Source organism: Cavia porcellus, unplaced genomic scaffold, assembly GCF_034190915.1.
Source record: "Cavia porcellus strain 051 isolate PalLab524CR breed Dunkin Hartley unplaced genomic scaffold, mCavPor4.1 scaffold_9, whole genome shotgun sequence".
Classification (NCBI taxonomy): domain Eukaryota; kingdom Metazoa; phylum Chordata; class Mammalia; order Rodentia; family Caviidae; genus Cavia; species Cavia porcellus.
The window spans coordinates 92412874-92429442 of NW_026947492.1; the positions used below are offsets into that span (position 1 = coordinate 92412874).

At 41.1% G+C, this 16569-nt stretch overlaps 2 protein-coding genes across 4 annotated transcripts in view; one reads left to right on the top strand and one right to left on the bottom strand.

The window, feature by feature from the left end:
- Positions 1-3904, top strand: part of Spty2d1 (SPT2 chromatin protein domain containing 1) — a 23697-nt gene extending 19793 nt beyond the window's left edge. For both annotated transcript variants that reach the window (XM_003461215.5, XM_063256817.1), the window contains exon 6: positions 577-3904. In XM_003461215.5, the coding sequence (XP_003461263.1) occupies positions 577-670 (94 nt within the window). In that variant the 3' untranslated portion in view covers positions 671-3904. The remainder of the gene's footprint in view (positions 1-576) is intronic.
- On the bottom strand, positions 3871-15907 carry Misfa (mitochondrial sheath formation associated). Of its 2 annotated transcripts, XM_063256824.1 has the most exons (4): positions 9193-15907; positions 8383-8482; positions 6602-6639; positions 3871-5896 (listed from the first exon to the last, which is right to left on the bottom strand). In XM_063256824.1, the coding sequence occupies exons 1-2, from the start codon at positions 9307-9309 to the stop codon at positions 8390-8392; spliced, it is 210 nt and encodes a 69-aa protein (XP_063112894.1). In that variant the 5' UTR covers positions 9310-15907; the 3' UTR covers positions 3871-5896; positions 6602-6639; positions 8383-8389. The 2 variants fall into 2 exon arrangements, with proteins under 2 accessions (XP_063112894.1, XP_063112893.1); XM_063256823.1 differs by lacking the exon at positions 6602-6639.
- Positions 15908-16569: the final 662 nt, after the last annotated feature.

Below are 16569 nucleotides of genomic sequence, written 5' to 3' on the forward strand. Positions count from 1 at the left end.
CGGTGGGAGTAATAAAAACAGTATTAATTATTAATAATTACTATCTATTATTATGAGTAAGTAGTTCACTCGCATCTCAAACCACCATGCTAAACCACATTTTTCTCTTGACCTCTCCTCCTGTAACTACTGGTAGCTAAAGTGTCAAACTTTGGTGTTACATACATAAAATCCAGTATTCTAGAGGCCAGGGCAGGAGAATCAAGAGTTTGAGACCAAGTCTGGGCAACATAATGAGGTCTCATCGCAAAAAAAAAAAAAAAAAAAAAGTCAAACTAATTCAAAAAGAACAAACATAGAATTTTGATAATGGGAAATTTTTTAAAGCTCTCATGCTATTTATCTTTTATTAACTTAATGGAATTGGTAAGATGTTTGCTGTGAGATTGTTTTTTCTCCCACAGATTTGTGACCTCTGAAAGTCCCTGCTAGCCTGTGTAAAGATATAAAGCCTTGGGGCATTTTGAGAGCACAGCACAATCCATCCCTGTGCTTGCGCAGCTGATTTCATTCTTGTCTTTTAAAGTGATGACCTCATGTATATTGATGAATGCCATTTAAATTTTTTTTCAATAGTTTAAGACTAGGTATGCAAGAGGACTTAGAAGAAATGCGGCGGGAAGAAGAAGAAATGAAACGTCGAAAGGCCAAGAAGCTGAAGAGACGTTAGCTGCTGCTTTTTTATTTTTGTGAAATTCTGGGATCACTGCTGCAAGGATTTCCTGCCTTCAGACTGAATGAAGTCCCCTTATCGTTTTAGATTTATACTTGAGTACTCAAGGAAAAGGAATGCATATTGTCATTTGCAGGCTGTCATTTGAGCAGGATGTATTTCAAATACTCAGAGTGAAATCTCTAGTGCAGATGATGTCATGCCCACTGCGTGCCCCTATGAAGTGAACTGTCCACAGATGCCAGCCTTGATCCTGATGAGCTATGCACTCTAATGCAGGGCCACTCACCAGTCAGCCAGTCTTTTGTTGTTCCTTTGTTTCCTTAAAAGGAAAAAAAAAAATTGTCTCTTGACTCATAATTCTGCTGATGTGAGTAGGACACCTCTCAACTCCCAAATTTAACTTCTTTGTGAGAAAACTGGCCCTTCAATGAACGTTGCCAGCAATAAAGTGACCTGTGCTAAGCTATATGTTTGGATTATGAAATCTAAAATGTAGAGTATGCTTTAAATTATCACATGGATGTCATCCTTGTGACTTTGAAGTACAAAATGCAGTGAGAATACTATTACTGTATTCTACATTATTCTGGATTGGATGCTGAGCATTCTTGTTTATATAGGTGATTAGGCAATTTAAAATTTTTTTCCACAGTAAAATACAAATTGTGCCAGTATAAGAATATTCTGAGTTTTCCAATTTACTGTTAAGTTTACTTTAGTGTAAAACAGACAAGGTCACTGTGCTGATCTTAAAAAATTCATTTTTATATTTAAAGAAAAGTATTTTATTCAAATATTAGATTTAAAATAATAATAGTTTGAAAATAAGGAAGTGACATGTGAGACTCCTCTCCACCTTACTCTTCTTCCCAATCACAAAAATATTTTGGAATCCCAAGGTACCCTTGTGCCTCTTGATATTAATGACTTTGCATTTTTAGCTTAAATTCCTTAGCTAATATTAATAGCAAAAAACCAAAAACTAAATCTGTGTGTATTAGGAGCAACACCTTCTCTTTTTGCCCACATTGCACTTTGATTCCAAACTATGCACTGTGAAGAGCTCATCCCCTCCCCCATGGTGGACCAGGTGAGGTGTCCCTGGAGGTGTTCTCCTGGGCTGTGGAACTTTCTTCGTCTTCACCCTGCTGTAAGTCATCCCTATAGACTTCACATCACGTAAGCCTCCACTCCAAACATTCCAGTCAGGCTAACCAAGGATCTGGCTCAGAGAAACCAAGTCACAAGAACAGTCAGCAGCAGAAGCATCGTGCTGCGTTGATGCTAGAGAACACTTGTCATTGACTCTTACATGTGGAGGGCTTGGAGGCAGGCTGAATTAAGCTCATTACGACAATTCTGCAGTAACTGTTCTGGGTATCTTAAGCCATTGAATGGGAAATAGGAATAAGGGAGGTTGCCCTAAGAATCCTTATGGTTCACCAGGCCTGGCATTTTTGTGTATTCTTTTTTACCATAAAGCCTTTTTCAAGTTTGGGAATGCAGATTACCATTATCAGCCCCCTTTAATGGGACCATCTGACCCAGTCCTTAAAGACTGATTCATTTAGAATTTAGAATTTTGAGCTATTACCACTCAGACTTTGAAAGTGCAAGGATTTAAAGTTGAAACCTATGAAATATATCTTCATTCATTAGAAATAACACTCTGAACTCTTCACAGAGATGTTTCACTGGTAGCAGAAAACCCCATCAACTTCTCACCCATCAGTGAAAATGATTCAAGGATAGTGTAATAGTTCATTTAATAAAATAGGTGTGGAACATTATTTTCTTTGTCATCACTTATGTGCCCCCACTAAACAATTTTTCTTGGGTATATATTTTTTTAGTATTCAGACCCTGAAATTAATTACAATCCAATCCTTAGCAAAGCTGAAAGATTCCTGGTGGCTTACAAGCTGACTAGCTGTTAATGATTCCGTGCAGTGATTTGTACAGAAAAGAACCATTGTACTCGAGTCCCAGAAGTTCCAGAACTTGGTTGGAAGAGTCAAGTCGTAATGTGTATCACTTCTCAGTACATTTCATATATGAGTGATGACATTGACAAGAATGTCTCGTGGCTTATTAAAAAAAGAAAAAAGACTTTGTTTTATTCTTGGCCTTGTTTCCAAATCTTGTCTTCCATTTCATTGTTCTGCACTTCCTGACCACTCTTAAGAAAAAATCACTAGCCTTTGAAGAAACTGGAATAGGCTGTTATTTATCAAAGTTTACAAATTAAGTGCTTGATTTTTAATGTATTCTCCATGTTTTGATTTTCAGATTTTCTTTTTTTTTTTTTCCTTTTTATTGGTACCAGGGATCCAACTCACGACTGCCTGCTTTTACAAGGCAGGTGTTTATGCCGCTGAGCTAAATCCCCAGCCCCTCAGATTTTCTTAATATTTGAAGATGTGCCTTTTATTGGGTAATGTTAATTCACGAATGTAGTCATGTGATTTCATAGTTGTAATGTTACATGATCGTGGGTGTGGCATTCTCTAACACGATGTGAAAGGAAAGTAGTTTTCATAAAACAGCTCTGATTGCACAGCCCTAGTGGCTTTTGATGTTGCTGTGTTAAAGCAAAGGGCACTTTCTTTCAAAGCTACTTTCAGAACTTGTCTTTGTATTTTCTCTAAGCTATAAATGCAGTTATGTCCATTTGGAGGCCAGGGTACCACATGTCACAGGCGGCCTTACATGTGTGCCGTGAGAAAGTTCAAAGACTGTTGACAAAAATGAAAGTCTGTGGGAAGTCAAAATTTCATTTTTTAAATGGTATCCCCAAGATTTTCTCCAAGAAATAAATTGTTATTTTGTATTTTATAACTCAAAAGCAGCTATTAGTACATTTCTGAGATTATAGCAGGAGACCAAAACATTTTTGGAAAGAGAATAAATATATGAAGAGAGACTGGTGGTTTTATTTTCAGTGTGCTGAATATATTAGACTACTATTTATTTTGTGAGTGGATGTGATGAAATAAATATTCAGGTGTTTAGTGTATAATTAATGGAATATAGATTTCTTTGGAGTTATTAAATCCATCATGTCTTACATAATGGACAAATCAAATTTAAAAGAACTTTACATAGCTTAGCTTGTTTTTTGGTGCTGTTGACCTGCAAGAGAATATACTTTTGCATATACAGGTGAATGTTTTACAATTTATGTATACAAAAAATTGTAGGCATTAAAATATTTTATTGATATTTTTATTGGTTTGCATTTATTGATTGAAACTTTGAGCTGTTACCACCTTAAACATTTTCCCGGGTAGAAATCTCAGTTGACTCATTAGTGTGTTGGTTTTGGTTTGGCTCCTGAATACACTCTGCTCATTCTGTCTTACACATTCACATCTTTTCAGTCCCTTCCACTTATCCCTGTCCTGGTCCACTGCTAGCTTGGGGTATCGTATGCTGTCAGACAGCTACGTTAGGAGAGCTGTTGGGTGGTTAGAGCAATGGAGTCTAGTTTCGTGGCCCATGCTCAAACTGGAAGGAAGAGGCAGAGCTGTTATCTTGTCAAAATGAGTAGGTTCTGATCACCTATTGTAAGAAAATGCCAAGCCTGAAGGGTATATATGTGAGGTACAGTGGGCACAGCCAGAGATGTAGACAAAAGCCTAACTACAATGTGTTGAGTCTATGTCAGCTAAGAAATACAAGAGATGCTAGCACCCAAGGTTCAGAAGTTTAACAGTTGTATTTATGACATTTGGATTCATTTTATTTTCCATAAAAAGGGCAATCCAACATCAACACAATGAGTAACTTACAAGTAATTAAGCAAATGTGTTCCAAATAAGTAACAAGATCTTTTCTGTGTACCCAAAGGATTGCTTTGCAGAAAAAGGGTGTATTTCTCATGAGCATGTAAATGTCGGTCATCCCCATGTTCCCAGTCCCTGTGTGAAATCTCCAAACCACTTTTAAAGGACTTACTGAGATCCTGGAGTCTGGACACCTAGATTTACTAGTACATCTTATTCCATTCATCATCTTATAAACTTCTTGCATCATATTGACAGTAAAGCAGTTACGGTAGCTTTTGTTTCTATACCTACTTATCTAAAAGGATCATCAGATAGCTTTACTTTTCTGATGAGGACGACATTTAAGTAGCAAAATTGGAGATACAATCCCAAAAAGCCAGACGACATTCCTGTAATCCCAGCAGTCTGGGAGGCAGGAGGATTGCAAGTTTTTTTCTTTCTTTCAGGTCTTAATCTTGGCTACAACAGAGTCTTGATACAGGCAAGATACTTAAGCCTCTCATTTTGCTACTTTGTAAAATGAAACTAATACTTAGCTTCAGAAAGTTACAAGGGTTGAAATAAAAGTATACTTTAGTCTGTCCTCAATACTAAACCTTTTCCCATGTGGGGTAAGCTTTGGATTCCTAGTAAAATAGCTAAGAAAAGGTTAATGAAAAAGAGAACAATAGGGTTAAAACTGAGAGAATGTCTAGCACTTTCTGTAATATTCTTCACCTTAACCCTGGACTCAGGAGGAGGAGGGCATAAGGGAAAATGTCTAAAGAGCTCTAGAGAATCTGAGAATCTCTGCCCTTAGAGGGAACAACTGAACTAGGTAGGTATCTTAATCTTCATGGTTTGTGTCTGGATGTCCTCCCAAAACCTCATGCAGGTCATAGGGGTAGGCTTTTTGGAGGTGGCCAAATCTAGAGATTGGTTCATTGTCTAGTGCTGGGATTAGGGGTGTGAATGCTACACCTCTAGGACAGGTAGCCTGCACCCAATATAAGAAAAAAAGGCATGTTTCCCCCGTTTTGCTCTTGTTGCTTTCGCTGTCTGATACCATCATGAACTGTTGCCCCTCTGCCATGACACCCTGCCTTGGAGCTGCTGATTATGGACTGAAACCTTCACAAATTGTGAGCTAAATAGTTTCTTCCTTAACTTTGGGTGTTGAGTATGTTGTCCCAGCAATGAGAGAAAAGTATCTGATGCACTGACAGAAGGAACCCAGTGATATCCCACTGACTCCCCCTTCCCACCCTGAATCTCCCAATTATAAGTTAACAGAATACCAAGTCTTTGTAGTTACCAAGTGTGTAACTACATATGACAAAATAGCATGCAATTACTTTATGTGAAACCATCAACAGGAACTATACAGCTAGCCAGGTAAGCTTCAGAGCTGCATTACTTCACCGGGATCATCCTTGCTTATTTCCACAGGGGTCTGATGGAGAAGAAAAGAAAAGTATGTCAGGCCAGTCTAGTGGTTGCTCAGGTGTAAGCTGAGGCAATTGCTGTTCTTGCCAACGACCGGGGTTGGCTGTGTCTGATTTGTCTAACCTAAAGCCTCAGCCAGGAGAGCTCAGCTGTGTGGGAACTGCTGCCAGTCTCTTTGCTTTTTACCAATGAGTGTTTACTCAAGAAACATTAAATAGGGCTTGCAGAAGTGGGCTAGTAGACGAAACTGTTCGGAAGGCTGCACATAAAAGTGGCCATCATGGCTGGTCCGATGGCAGTGAGTTATCAGAACTTATTTACATTAGTGTTACTAAAGTCAGTATACATTCCCCCCTCCCAATGCTAAATTTGACTGGCTTAAAAAAAAAAGTGGCCATCAATGTAACAGACTAATCACCCAAGTCTGAAAGCTTCGACTGGACCACAAATAGCCTTTACCTCCACTGAAGATCTTACATAATACTCCAGAAAATATGAATAAAATGTGAAATGTTGAGAACTCTTGCAATTCCAAATAGAGAATATTTAATAGAAGTAGATAATAATCAGTGGATGCTATAATAATATGGTTTTTAAATACAGAGAGGAGTATTTGTTTCTGAAATGACTGGACTTGGACTTCTGTGCTTTAGTATGTTAAACTGGGGGACAACAAAGTAAGAATAGTGAAGAAAGCTGAAAGAACACTCACCCCTCCAGGGGGATATTTAAATCCCTTCCACATGGTTCCTGCAATGAGAAGCAGCCATAAGACAACGATCATTGTAGGAGTTGCTCAGCTGCCGGTGTTTGCAGGGGGAAACAGTGGTTCCAGGAGGTGTGGTGTTCTATGCTTGAGGCCTGGGAAATGGGCTGTCTTCATGCAAGACCAAATGATGGGCGGCCCAACATGGCAGCTCCTGGCTGAGGATCTTTGTGGTCTAGTCTGAACTAACATGACTCCATGGCCATTCTGGGGAGCAGGGCTCAGATACCAATTATGACATCAGTCCCTGAGACACTGGGGACCCAGTCAGAGTGAGCAACAATGGGATGGGGGTCCAGGATGCCAGATGTGTTAGGGCTGAATAAACCTTAGCCAAAGGGCCTTGTTCTGTGGCCACTGTTTAGGACCTACCTGGCATCACATCCTTAATAACTTAGCAAACATCAAAATGTTCAACTATTGCCTTTATGCAATCTGATACAAAAAACACTGCAACACCAAAAACAAAACAAAACCTTGGGTTTATTGGGAGAACTGCCTATGTATACCTTGAGCAGTTAACTTATATGCTTAAGACTGTTTAAAGAAGAAAAACCTTGCATTTTTATGAAACAGAAATTACCGCATTATGCAGGGCAAGCCTCATCATAACTTCCCTGGGAAGGGAAGAAAGATGGTCTATTACGTTAATTTCACAGCCAGAGGAAGTGAGGTCTGGAACAGTCTGAGTGGTTTATCGGGATCACAAAGTGGCAGTGGCTCAGCTAAACAAACCCACACGCAGTGCTTTGGACCTAAGCTGTCTCAGAAACCCTGGGACACAGGGTTGGAGAAAAACAAGACTCACCTTCCTTTGCTGCTCTCAGTACGCCTGGGACTGGGGCTTGCTACCTACCGTTTGGAGGACCTTCTGTAAGCAATATTTTATTGAAACTATCAAGAGTTAGTTTTCTCTAACAATGGGAATTGCTCTTGAGAAAGACAGATTGAGTGAAACGGAGTAAGAAGCAAGAAACTCCGAAGTTGGACTGCCAGGGGGGCCGCTGCCACTGCTGTTTTTTAGGCAGGCAGAGTGGAGAAAACACGAGACACAGTGCACTGCTGCCTGTATGGTAGTGGATTATGGTGTTACCAGTAAATGCCTGCTGAATTGTTTATTATTTTGTGAATATTTCACTAAATACCAACTGTCAAGCTTTGCACTAAATGCCTTCCATGAATTCCTAAATATAATCTTCACAAACACGGTAAGACACAGATATTTCCTATGTCCAGATGAAGGAACCAGTTTAGACAGGTTACAACTTTCCCACAGTCACATGGCGAGTAAATTGCAAAGTCAGGACTTGATCTCAGGGGCTGGGGATTTAGCTCAGCGGCATAAGCGCCTGCCTTGCAAGCAGGCAGTCGTGAGTTCGATCCCTGGTACCGAAAAAGACAAAAAAAAAAAAAAGGACTTCATCTCAAATTCTTATTAACTCTAGTTTCACCATCTCCCAATCCTGGTATTAAAAAATATTGGTCTAGTAGGGTGTCTGTGAGGAGAAAATAATACATGGGAAGTGTTCAAAAGGAATACCTAGAGGATGTCGTTATCACCAGACTTTTGAACGCTGGTCTGCTGTCCCCAGCAGTTGTCCCCAGCATGCGCTTCAAACATCTCCCCTTCCACAGGTCAGTGCATTTTCTAGGCGCATAAACGCTCCCACTTATACACCAGGGCACCACAGGGTCCTCGGAAAATCACAACCCAGCCCCCAACACACCTGGTCCTCACATGGGCAGATCTTCCTCCAAAGCCCAGCTCCTCCGCCGAGTTTTGCTCTCCAGAACAGGATATCTCTGTTTCCACTTTAGAGTTGGAGGCTGAAAGAGACAAAAAAATTAAAATTGGAGGTCACCACACAGAGGTCAGTGCCTCTGTGTGGTGACTGGAAGAGCTGCTCAAAACCCCGCAGCCCCATAGTTCTCCTTCCTACAGCAACTCCTCAGCTTGAAACCTAGAATCAGGCACTGTCTTCAACAAGACCCCTTTTAAAAATTCCCCCTTGTAAATTCTTTTTCTTTCTTTTCTTTTCTTTCTTTCGTTCTTTTCTTTCTTTCTTTCTTTTTCTTTTCTTTTTAATCTTTTCAAGACAGGGTTTCATGCAGTTCAGGCTGGTCTTCAACTCACTTTGTAGCCCAAGTTGACCTTAAATTTACAGCAATCCTCCTGCCTCCACCTTCTGAGTGCTGAAGGTTGCAGCCATGCACCACCATACCCAGCCCATAATATTTTGAAACAAGTGAAGTTAATAAATCAAGGGGGGGGGAGAGTAAAAATTTAAAAGAGGAGCTGAGGATTTAGCTCAGTGGCATAAGTGCCTGCCTTGTGCGTGCGGGATTGTGAATTCGATCCCCAGTATCAAAAAAAATTAAATTAAAAGACAGATGTTCCTATGGGATGAGCAGCACCCTGGGAAACCACACTGTTGCCATCCCATCCTGACTCTCAGTGGAGAGACCTCATCCCAGCTAGGAGCCAGAGGCAGAGCTAGAACTGACGGCTGGGGATTTATGTGGAGACCATTACTTACCATCACCTCTGGGAAGGTGCCCATATAACACGCAAGTCCAACGAAAAGCATCCAGCCAAGCACTATCATGATCAAAAGTAAAACAATTTCTAAGACAATGTCAGGATGAAAGACCATTCACCGATATCTTGGCAAAGGAGTATGCTCATGAACTCCTCAGTTGACGGAAGTCTCACATGTCAGTTCCATTCCTTGGCTCCAAAGGATCTACAGCTCCCTGATGGAGAAGTTGGAGTCTAGAGGGGTATTGTGACATCATCAGTTAGATGGTGCAGACTCGCCATGTGGTTTCGCGTTGCTGAGCAGCAAGTGCAGCTCTTTGAGTACCTTATCTTTGTGCAACACCTTGAGACAAGGAGATTATTAATCCCGTTTTGCCAATGAGAAAACTGAGGCCCAGAGCCTGAGTGTCTTGCATGAGGACACACAGCAGATTCTTGACATTAGGTCAAAATTTTGGCTCAGTTGCCTTTTTAAAATTAGAGACAGGAGCTAACCATGTTGGTGTACGCCTGAAATTCCAGCATTCGGGAGGCTGAGGCAGGTTGACTGCCTCAAGTTTAAAGCTAGCTGGGCTATACAGTAAGTTTGAGCTTAGCCTGCACTACAAAGTGAGATTCTGTCTCAATAAATAAACTTAAAAGTTAATTAGAGACAGGGATTTGGAAAGGTGTTGCTAGGTCTATGGCAGCTGTGAATGAAACAAATTAAATTCTGAGGAAGTGATACATCTTTTTTTTTGGTACTGGGATTGAACTCACAATGAGTTTATAACCCCAGCTCCTGAAGGCTTTCTTACTACTATTTGTTACCCACGTTCTTGAACATCTTTGGCCAGTTTCTCTTCATTGGTTCTCTTCGCCATCAAAAAGCCATAGGAATTCCTGTCCTTTCCTCAAAAAACCCTCCAAGGGCTGCACATGGTATTGCATGCCTGGAATCCAAGATTCTTAGTGGCCTGAGGTGGGAGGATTACAAATTTAAGGTGAGCACAGGTAACTTAGGGAGACCTTGTCTCTAATGAAAGGACTGGGATATATGTAGCTCAGTGGTAGATCACTTGCCTAACATGCATGAGGCCCTGAGTTCAATCTTCAGTGCTAGGAGGTGGTGGTGGGCATTGTTTCCAATTGCTCGGTGACTCACTCCCTAACTGTACTGTTTACAGATTTCCCTTTATGATCAAGATTCCTAAACAAGTGGGCCCCACTCAGAGCCCTTCCTTCCAATCTGCACCTGTTTTCCGTGCACTGCATTCTAGTTTCTAGTCCCTGCCCCACTACAAGAATGGCCATTCAGATGTCATGTAAGATTTTTTTCCTTTTGTAAAGTCTAACAATTGTACCTTGTTCCCTTTAATTTCCTTGCAGTCACCAGGCTGATTCTTCCTTCTGCAGAGTTCTTCCCACAGACACATCTGCATATATATTATTCTTGTTTCCCTTTTATTTTTACTATTTTTAATTGTGAAAATAATAGTGTTCATTGGAAAACATCCAGGGACATATAGGGAAAAATGTAATACTTTTTCCCTCAATTTCGGCCCCCTCAGTGTGACCCACATTACCAGCCTGGAGTGTATCCTTCTGCCAAAGACTTCCAGAACTTGCAAACATCGTTCCACACAAAGATCAAGAAGGTTTTCCTCCACTGTGGTGGTATCAAAGGTGATCATATTCTGCTTGTTACCAAACAACTTGTTTTTCTCCTATAACAATATCTCATAGAGATCCCTCTGGGTGAACTGATTACATGTGCTGGATGCAGTGGCTCATGTATATAATCCCAGCAGTTGGGACGCTGAAGCCGGAGGATCACTGCAAATTTGAATCCAGCCTGGGTTACTTAATGAGTTGAAGGCCAGACGGGAATACATAGTGAAACCCTGTCTCAAAAAGACACACACACACACACACACACACACACACACACACACACACACACCGGGGTGCACACCTGTAATCCCAGCATTCAGGAGGCTGAGGCAAGAGGATCATTTTGAATTTGAGACCAGCCTGGGCTACAAAATGAGCTCCAGCCCAGCCTGAACTGCATAGCAAGACTCTGTCTCAAAACGATAAAAAAAAAGACCGTCCCCCAAAAAAGATAAAAACAAAACAATCCTACACATTTTTTAATTAATAATCTTTATTGAAGTATAATTTACATAAAATTCTAATATAATCCATGTCTAGTTTAAGTTCTCAAAAAGTTCAAGAGTTTGAGAACTATATTAATCTTCTAACCATCACCACCATCACAATCAGTGTGGAAAAAATTTGATTATCTCAGAAAAGTCCTTGTTGGGGCCACAAATTTGGCTCAGTGGCATAAGCACCTGCCTGAGAAGTACAAGGTCATGAGTTTGATTCCCTCCTACCAAAAAAGAAAAGAAAAGAAAAGAAAAAGAACATAACCTGTGGGCCAGGGTTTAGCTCAGGGGCGTAAGTGCCTGCTTGACAAACACAAAGTTGTGAGTTCAATCCCCAGTATAAAAAAAAAAAAAAAAGGAAGAAAAAGAAAAAGAATACAACTTGCTTGGAGAAGAGTGAACATTACAGATTCTTTAGATGCCAGGATCTAACAGCACCAATTTCAGGAGAGCAGCCAGGGTGGAAGTTGGGGAAGAGTGGAGGGAAGCTTAAAAAAACCAACACCTGGGGGCTGGGGATTTAGCTCAGCTACATAAGCGCCTGCCTTACAAGCAGGCAGTCACGAGTTCGATCCCTGGTACCAATGAAAAGGAAAAAGACCAAAAAAAAAAAAAAAACAAAAACAAAAAACAAACAAACAAAAAAAAAACAATACCTGAGGCTGGGAATTTAGCTCAGTGGCATAAATGCCTGCCTGGCAAGTGCAAGGCCATGAGTTTAATTCTTGGTACCAAAAAAAAAAAAAAAAAAAAAAAAAAAACAGACCAAAAATCAAAAATCAAAAAAATAATACCTGCAGTACACACCTTCATTTTGTAATGAAATACCAATGGGTACAAAAGTCCTAAATTATTACTATCACTAGTGATGCTGCAGATTGAATCCCAGGGCCTCATGCATGCTAGGCAAGTGCTCACAAAGATTCACCACAGTTATCATAGATAGGGAGAGGAGATATCATGCATAAAGAATACGGTTTCTGACATCCCCTCGCATACTTTCACCTGCCTGAGATTCTGGTTCCCATGTCTGTAAAGTGGAGCCAGCTATATGACATATCCTTTATTTTAAGGTCTACACTTTTTCACACATAAATTTTTTTGAAATTGATGTGCATGTTCAAGTCAGTACACATATTTAATTTTGTAATCTTTTTACCCCTTTCATCCAAAAGCAATCACTAATCTAATACATCTTTATTTTTATGATGCCTATGCTGGTTTTGAACTAGTGACAATCTTCCTGCTTTAGCCTTCTGAGTGCTGGGATTACAGATGTGTGCCACCACTAATACACCTTTATTCAACAGGATTTTAGAAACCATACAATAAGTAATACCATACTAACCCTCAGTTTCTTCATCAGTAAAGCTGAGGTTAAAAGCCCTATCCAGATCATAAACCTTTGTAAAGATTAAGATAAAGCACATAAAACTCTTTTTTGTGGACTGGGGATTTAGCTCAGTGGCATAAGTGCTTACCTGGCAAGCTCAAGGTCCTGAGTTTGATCCCTGGTACCACAAAAAAACTTTTTTATTTTAGGGCTCTTTTTTTCTTCCTGAGACAGGGTCTCACTGTGTAGTGCAAGCTGGCCTTGAACTTGCTTATGTAGCCCAGGCTGGCCTTGAGCTCATGGTGATCTTCCTAGTCCAGCCTCCCAAATGCTAGGATTACAATGTGCCACCATGCCTGTCTAGCACATAAAACTCTTAGCAAAGTATCTTCCACCCAGGAAATGAAGTGCATGTATGCACATATACAGATATGCAAAAAAATGTCCATGGTTACTACCCCAGAAGAGAACTGGTGGTTTGGTTTGAATGAAAGGTCTCTTCTGTAAAAGGCTCTTAAGTAAAAAAATGGAAGAAATTTTTTCAGTCCTCACTGCTAACTTGCTACCTTTTCCCTGGTTAATAAATTTCTGGTAGGATGTTTGATCTTGGATCTCCTGGAAATCTTAACTGTTTCTAAGGTTTGTCAGATCTAGTTGAGGAGCGTTTAATAGGTCTCTTTTACTATGCCATATCTTATCCTTCACCTCTCATCTTCCTCCTACACTGCCTCCTGGCTTCCACCCTTGCCCCAGTCTAAGCCCGAGCTATTGACCCTTCCCTGATCAGCAGTCAGTTATTCTGAAACCCAATCAGAAGGGCCAGGAGGTAGCACAGTGGTATGGATAAGGCCCTGAGTTCTATTCCAACACCACAAAAAGAAAAAAAAAAAAACACCTCAGTCAGGTCATCACTCTTCTGTTCAAAACCTTCCAGTGGCTCATCTTGCAGAGCAAAAGGCTGAGAAAGAAAAAAGCAGCCCTGACATGAGGAGCTGGTCTGACACTGCTGGGCCTTGGTGTTGTCAGAAACGGGCCTGGCATTCACAGCTAAGCCAGGTTATCCTTCTGTTGGCTACAAACAATCTCAACACCGGCAGCAGACATGTCCACTCAGACCACGAGAAAGTGGAACACAAGAGGGCCGCTTCATAATTCTATCTAAACAAGATAAGGACAGTCACTGTGCTTGACAAAATACCAAGTATCCTCCTCTTTCTGCTAATACAAGCGACTGCTGCTTCTTTACCAGTTATAGCTTTTGCCTCACTCATATATGTCCCTCTCAAAAGGTTCATTGACATATTCCAGTCACAGAAATGTCCTTGCTTTCTGAAGGCACAAGATCCAGAATGAGGACTTGTTTCCTTAAAGTTTCCCCCAAACTGTCCAAACCTTAAAGTCTACTGAGACGTCCCCATGGTTCTCCCTGGTGCTTGCTTTCTTATTAGGAGTAATAAACTCATTTTTCTGTCTTTTTGTGACAGGGCCTTGCTATGCAGTTCAGGCTGGCCTTGAGTTCACTTTATAGCCCAAGCTTGTCTTGAACTCACAACAATCCTCCTGCCCCAGTCTCCTGACCGCTGGGATTACAGGTATGCACCACTATACCTGGTTCCTCTCTCGTTTTTTGAAAGAGGGATTTCACTATGTAGTCCAGGCTGTCCTGGAACTCACTGTGTAACCCAGGATGGTTCTGAACTCACAATCCTCCTGCCTTAGCTTCCCAGTATTGGGATTACAGGTATGCACCACTATACCTGGTTCCTCTCTCGTTTTTTGAAAGAGGGATTCACTATGTAGTCCAGGCTGTCCTGGAACTCACTGTGTAACCCAGGATGGTTCTGAACTCACAATCCTCCTGCCTTAGCTTCCCAGTATTGGGATTACAGGCCTGCATTACCATTTCGTTTCAAGCTACAAACAGGTATGTTCTGGTCTCTGGCTGGAAGGCACTCACAAACTAAGGTTCCTAAATTATTTTTTTCTTTTTCTCTTTTTATTGGTAGCGGGAATCGAACTCACGACCGCCTGCTTGTAAGGCAGGTGCTTATGCCGCTGAGCTAAATCCCCAGTCCCGGTTCCTAAATTATTTACAAAGCTCCTCAGTGATTCTTTAACTTTCTCACTTCAGTTACCTGGAAGGCTGGTTAAAATAGATGGCTTGCTTTTTTTAAAAATTGGTACCAGGGATTGAACTCACAACCCTGAGCTTGTAAGACAGGTGCTTATACCACTGAGCTAAATCCCTAGTCCCTAAAATAGATTGCTAAGGGTTGAGGTACATTTCAGTGGTAGAGCATTGGCCTAGCATGCTTGAGGCCTAGCACCACAAAGACAGATTGCTGGGCCTAACTCTAGAATCTGATTGAATGTGTCTTAGAATCTACATTTCTCATTTTAATTAGCTTTATTTAGCCATTCCGCCAGTGTGTGCATATTTCAAAATATGTTATAAACAATAAGTATATATGATTTTGTCAATAAAATTAACTTAAAAACCCCCTGTAACTCATCCTCCCACCCCCACAACTGTGGACTGAGCCCAGGACCTTTGCACTGAGCTATATTCCCAATCTTTTTTTAAATTTTGAGACAGGGCCTTGTTAAATTGCCCACGATGGACTCAAACTTGTGATCTTGCTTCAATTTCCCCGAGTGCAGGGATTGTAGGATTGTGTGACCAGGTCCTGCTTAAGAATCTACATTTCTGGGGCTGGGGATTTAGCTCAGCAGCATAAGCACCTGCCTTGCAAGCAGGCAGTCGTGAGTTCGATCCCTTGGACCGATAAAAACAAAAAAAGAAAAAAAAATCTGCATTTCTAACATGTTTCAAGTGATGCTGAGGTTGCATGTGTAGGGAGCCCACTGGAAGGCTCACTTTTTTTTTTTTTTTCTTTTTTCATTTTTATTGGTACCAGGTATTGAACTCATGACTGCCTGCTTGCAAGGCAGGCGCTTATGCCGCTGAGCTAAATCCCAGCCCCGGAAGGCTCACTTCTCTACACCTGTGTCTTTCTCTGATTTACTTCGGTTTCTGCTTGCCCACTTCATTCAGCTCCAGCCACCACAGTCTCCTTGCTGTATTGAGCCTCTTTATAAACATTTGCTTTTCTTAGAACTTTGCTTTGGTTGCTCTTAAATTTGAATACTTACTCAGGCCTCTCACAGAGACTTATCCTGGTCCCCTTATCCTTCTTTAAAAAATCTATTCTCTATAACAATCACTTTCAACCATGCTGCATACATTTGCTTATTACAGTTATTTTTTCTCTCCCTTTTGCAATAAAAAGACAACCTTAGAACAGCTGGTATTTTTTCTACTTTGTTCAATGCTGTATCCTCGGCCTTAGAAAAACAGCTCAGCTCGCAAAAAGCAGCTCAGAAAGTTTTCAAATGAATGCTCCTTCCAGCTTCTCACTTTCTCCCAGTTGAGTGCAGCATCCTTGTCTTTGGTTCTTCCTGTAAATATAAACCATCTTCCTGCCTGACCTTCCTAAGAACCTTCGTGCCAGTCCTTCCTAAGTCACCTTCCTGTCTGGCCTCTTGATGATTCAGTAATCAGGCCTGCGACGTTTTGGCCGAGTGCCCCAAGCTCAGGACACAGGGTAGGTAAACAACCTCACAAACCCAGCAGAATCAACAGTGCCAGAATACTGCGTCCTCCATCTCTCCCTCATCTTTCTTCTCCAGCTGACTTTATCCACCAATCTCCTTTCTCTGGTTTCCAAATGTTTTCCGTTTTTCCATTCGGGTTTTATCTCAGGTTCCCACGACATGCAGGTTACAGCGACTCTGCCGGAGGTCCCCTTCCACGCTGACCACTCCACTACTGTCCTACGTCGCGGTTAAGTGGCAAGGCTCCTCCTGACTCTATTCCCTTTGCATTTGCCTA